The sequence below is a fragment of the Taurulus bubalis genome (genome assembly GCF_910589615.1).
Source record: "Taurulus bubalis genome assembly, chromosome: 4".
Lineage (NCBI taxonomy): Eukaryota > Metazoa > Chordata > Actinopteri > Perciformes > Cottidae > Taurulus > Taurulus bubalis.
In genome coordinates, this window is record NC_136592.1 from 27,600,744 (window position 1) to 27,606,170 (window position 5,427).

At 42.3% G+C, this 5,427-nt stretch overlaps 1 protein-coding gene across 1 annotated transcript; it reads right to left on the reverse strand.

The window, feature by feature from the left end:
- Positions 1 to 2,377: 2,377 nt before the first annotated feature.
- On the reverse strand, positions 2,378 to 4,231 carry lingo1b (leucine rich repeat and Ig domain containing 1b; the record flags this gene model as incomplete). The annotated part of the gene is made up of 1 exon (XM_079217354.1): positions 2,378 to 4,231. The coding sequence occupies exon 1, from the start codon at positions 4,223 to 4,225 to the stop codon at positions 2,378 to 2,380; it is 1,848 nt and encodes a 615-aa protein (XP_079073480.1). The 5' UTR covers positions 4,226 to 4,231.
- Between the last annotated feature and the right edge of the window lie 1,196 nt (positions 4,232 to 5,427).

The following is a 5,427-nucleotide window of genomic DNA, read 5'->3' on the forward strand; positions in this document are numbered from 1 at the left end:
CCATTTTAACAGTTTTATCAATGTGTGTTTTTTCCCTTCCAAGTGAATGAACCGGAGACATCCAGTCGGTTGAATATTTGGTATGTGACTTCCGCTTACTCTAACATTGCCTATAACTCTGTCTTGCAGTGTCACATGATGTTATGTTTATTTCATGTAATAAATATATATATGTATATAAAAAATATATATATATATATATATATTTTTTTTTTACCAACCAATATTTTTTTTACCAACCAAACTAATTCTTCTCCGATGTTGTGGCCCCTTTAGTCTCAAGCTGTCACTTAACACCTCTCGGTTTACGTCACTACCGCCAACCATTTAGCCGCACATCACGGCGGCTAACGCAACTTCAGAAATTGCCGAAGCTGACCCGCTTATCGTGTTCCGTAAGAAATATTTAGTGTTAAGCTCAAAGGACAGCTGAGGCTTACAATATGCAGCTTAGACCGATGAAAACGGAGCCAGGCGTGGCTATAGAAATATGACACCGTGGTCTTAACGTGATCTCCATTTTTAACACGACATTTTGGTTTACGGTGCACAAATACATGGATCCTAGGGAATTTGAACAAGTGTCTGGGGTTTAACATTACCCCGAATGCTTGTATGACATTTTACGACCTTATTGGAAAGTACCAACATTAAAAGACTGCAGTGAGATGAGGATTTAAGAGGTGTTCAGTGAAGTGTGCTCCACTATGTGCCTCGTAAGTAAAGCAATGAGCTCTGTGGACTTTACTTTCAGCAGAGTAGATCACCTCAAAAATATGTCTTCACATTCATGTTTTATTATACATTAGCATAAAATAAGCACCCGGTAGTATAAAATGTTATTTATTTTAATAGAATTTCCATCTGCCCATCCCATTTAAACAAGTATTTTAAGAGTTAATGAACATATTATCTTCAGAGCAGACCTTGACTGTGAAATTAATTAGACAACATAAAATCCCTATGGCATAAAGCTCCATTTAATGCATAAATATTGGGTAGTGCTCAGCTGAATGCTGGAAAATGGGTTACTTAAGGCAAAAAAATATTAACAATGTCAGCATTTTTTAGACGCATCGGTGACAATATATCCTCAGGACTTGGACAGAGTGCTCACACTTATTAAGCTGCCAAATGGGTAAACAAATTCACTTTGTTACAAATCGTTAATCTGATGACTTTCGAGAGTAGTCTGAACGCTCTCTTTTTAAGACTAACTTAATCTTAATCTGCTCTTTAGACAGTAATATGTTCAGAACTCAGCCATTAAAAGCATCACTATTGTGCCATATAGCATAATGTACAATGAAAGAATAAAATACAGAACAAATATGTATAGCTGAACATGTTAATACATTTAATGACAAACTTTCTTTGTTGGCAGAAAGGAGCACATACTGTAGGACTGGCTCATTTTTCTTTTCCTCAGTGTGTTAACATGCACAGATTCCCAATTTGACTGTTCACAGATTTAAAAATACTCCAGTTAGTATAACTGATATGAAGGACAACTGAAGCCCAGTTGACAACATTGCTTATCCATGATAAGCAATGGATATACGGGCTACTGATTTTCTTTGAGAAATCAGCGCTAAAGTGTGCAGGGTAAAACATCAAGGCCTTAATAGAAATACAAAATATATATATTTCAGAGAATTTCAATCCCAAACATTTTTTTTTAAACCTGTTAAACATGTTCTTACAATATTACAGCTTCATTCTCTAAATATCAAGATCTTTCCCCCCCCACAACCATTACTTAAGATTTATAATACTGATATTTTTATAGTTTAATTGTATGACTTTTCTTAAAATATGACCATATTCTGTATTTCTTTTCTTTTTCTATGTATCTAATACCACCCCTAATGCTCATATCGTACTCCTCAATTACTTGATGGGACAATATAAAATGGAGAAATTGGTTTCAAGTATTTCAAGCAACAGAACTTGGTTATTGTGCTTCGTTTAAAGCAAAAGACAGCATCAAGACGCCAACAACAAGATATCTCTCTTAACTTGTGTTAATAGAAAGATTGTACCTGCAGACTAATCTCCACATTCTTCAGTTGGAAATGCTATCAGCTGTGATCCGTGTGCTTTATTTTAACCTTTACCTTAATTTCATCAAACACAGTAATCAGGTGGTTGAGTGCATGTTAACATACTGATTTGAGTATTGCCAATACAAATTTACAGAAATTAGATTTTTTTTTTACCTGAAGTAAAAAAAAAAGAAGAAAAGTCAAGGGTATAGTGTCAAGATGCGTTTGCTGCTGTGCAATTTCTATCGCTCATGAACAGAGTACATATTTGAAGCGAAGATAGTATGCATCTCAACTGCAGTTTGTAAGATTACACGGCCTCCATTTGAAGTTCACATGATTTTCATGTTGAATTGTACGGGCGCCTCAGTGGGACTGGCCTCCTCTGGTTCCTCTTTACGCGGCACATATTCAACCTCTATACTTGACTTTAGGTTGTGTTTCCCTCGACTCCAGAGGAATAATATTACAAGACAGAAGAGGACGACTCCGAGGAAAGAAATAAATCCCATGGTGGTCGCGATGATGAGGGTCTTCACGTCGAATGGAAATGGAACCGAGGCTCGGGTCACATTTGCGCCTTCGTCGCTGGGCTGGTTGGAAATGAAGGCAAACGTCTTGTTTGGCTGGTGGGGCCAATTAGGGGAGTAGCTATGCACAAAAAGGTGAGCGGCTTTGGTGTCGTTGCTCGCTGCATTGCTTGCAATGCACAAGTAGGTGCCGTTGTCTTGGATTTGGGCGTAACGAACCTCCAATGTACCCTCGTGAGACACAGAAAGTCTTGACCCCGCAGTTTTGGTCGTGATGTAGTCCTTCTTGGGGGAAAGCCACATTATCACAGGAACCGGATCACCCTCAGCTTGGCAGGTGAAATGAACGGTAGTCCCTTCATCCACATGGCTCTCTTGGACTTTATAATCCATGATCTTTGATTTCTGGCAGATGAAATAGTCGGACGGGAGAATGTCTGGGAAGTCCTTGAACTCTTTTCCTTGAACAACCTTGGGCGAAGCGCACATGGGCTGCTGTCTGTTAAAGTTGAGCCTCCACCGCCGGCGGAAGACCCAAAGCACGCGACAGTCGCAGGCCAACGGGTTGTCATACAACGCCAGAGTCTCCAGGTTCCCCACTGAGTGGAACACGGACTCCTCCAGGGTGCTCAGGCTATTGCTGGATACGTTGAGTACACGGAGGTGGTTGAGTCCTCGGAAAGAGTAGGGCTCAATGGCAGCCAACCTCCCACCAGCCAAATGAAAAGCCTGAAGCTTCTGGAGATTGAACAGTTTGTTCCCTTCCACGGTGTGAATGGGATTGAAAGATAGATTCAAAAAGCGGAGATATCTCAGGTGACTGATGGCTTGGTAGGGGATGACAGTAAGATTACAGTTTGTGACGGACAACGAAGTGAGGTTGAGTCCAAACAAGCATTTTCCGGTCATGGTATCTAGCGCAGGCATTTGGGAAATCTCCAGCACTCTCAGCCGGTACAGCCTCTTAAAGGAGTAATCCTTCATGATGGTGACGTTCAGATAGCGCAATCGAAGTGACAGCAGGTTATGCAGATGGCTGAGGGCATCCGTGGGCACTGAGGCCAGATTGCATCCCTCAATGTTGAGGCTTTCCAGGTTGCTGAGGCCATGGAATGATCGGGGTGAGATGAATACGAGGTCGTTGTCGCCAACCTCCAGCGCCCTCAGGTTGTACAGCTCCTGGAACATATAGTCGAGCAGAATGACAATTTTGTTCTCGCTTATATCCAGCTGGGTGAGGTTGGTCAGGCCTGTGAACACCCCCAGCTGAATGAGCTTGAGCTGGTTGTTGCGCAAACCTAGAGTTCGGAGGTTCATGAGGTTGCCAAAGGCCCCGGGCTCGATGGACGAAATGGTGTTCTCGTTCAGCTGCAGCTCCTCCAGCTGAGGGTAATTAATAAACTCCTCGGTCCCCAGAGTTTTCAGGCGGTTCTTGCTCAGGTCCAGCAGCTTCGTTTCCGTGGGTATGCCCTCGGGAAGCGCCGCCAGTCTCCGTCGGTGACATGCGACTGAGCGCTCCTGACCGACGCAGTCGCATCGCGAGGGGCAACCGGTGGTGGATCCGGACAGGACGGTGCCCAGCATCAGGATCAGGATGGGCTGCCAGCATGCCACCAAGTAGCTGTGCCCTCCCGCCTCCCCCAACACCATCCTATTGCTTACCTGTGGAGACAAAGAAAAAGAGGAGTTGGCAGAGAGAGGAGTGGTGGTACAATTATGGCAATATTGAACAAGTATGTGTCCTGGTGTTATTAACAGATAGAGAGCACGGTGGCTGTATCATTATTTTCTAAGATAAGAAAATTGCACCATTCGGGCTCCGATTATACACCGATTATGATTACGTTATGCTTTTTTAAATAAAAGTGTGAATAACTATCATTTGTCCTTGATTCCAACTGAACACACACAATGACAGCTTTCCGGAAGCAAAAGCTCCAGTATGTCTATTCACCGACATGGTTTCCATATATAGCTCGATATGTCCGCCCAAATGCATACAAATAACAAGGATATATTGTCTTTTAATTAATGTATATAGTTAACATAACTAACTACATTTCCCACATAATAAAACCGTCTATTTTCAGAACTTTTCAGTCAGTGAAAAACACAATTTTGCTCATATCTGCACACCTTTTAAAAAAGGCTATAAGCCTTTCCTTGCATAACGTTTTCATTATGGAGTTTTCCCTCACAAGTAATGAAAATCAGCCAATCAATGAAAGGACTTGGTCACACAATATAACCACCCTGCTGTGCTTCTGATTTCTGAGCACGCTGAAAACAATTACTGCCAATATCAGTGAGACATTGTCTCCGCTCGTATGGACTGTTAAAACATGTTTAACTCGCAGCCAAAAGAGAATGCCGTGGTATATAATTTAAATGACTCCTTGGAATATTTGCAAACTCTGACACACGGCGTGCCGCTGCCGAGCGCCTGACCTTGCGGTGACATAAAACAGAGATTGCTGCCAAAGCGGTGATAAATGGAGAGAGGGCAATTGTCAGAGGACTTTAAACCCCTATTTGATTTTGACTCGGGGGAACTTTAACCTGCTAAAAACCTTCAAGCTCTGCTTCTCACATCAATCACGCGATATTCAGTCGAATCTATATCGGGTGGGGACGCACTCAGAGAGCAGCAGTGTGCAAAGTAAGAGAAATCAGGCTGAGACGTGTTTCCACTTTGGCATTTTGAAGCGAAGCGTTGGTGCGACGCGACGAACGAGAAGCGTATCGCTTTACAACGGGGGAAATAACTGAATTCATCATTCATCACGTCATCATGATACAATCAAACAATGATCCGTGATGTAAAGAATGTAAAGAATGGTGCCTTTTACATT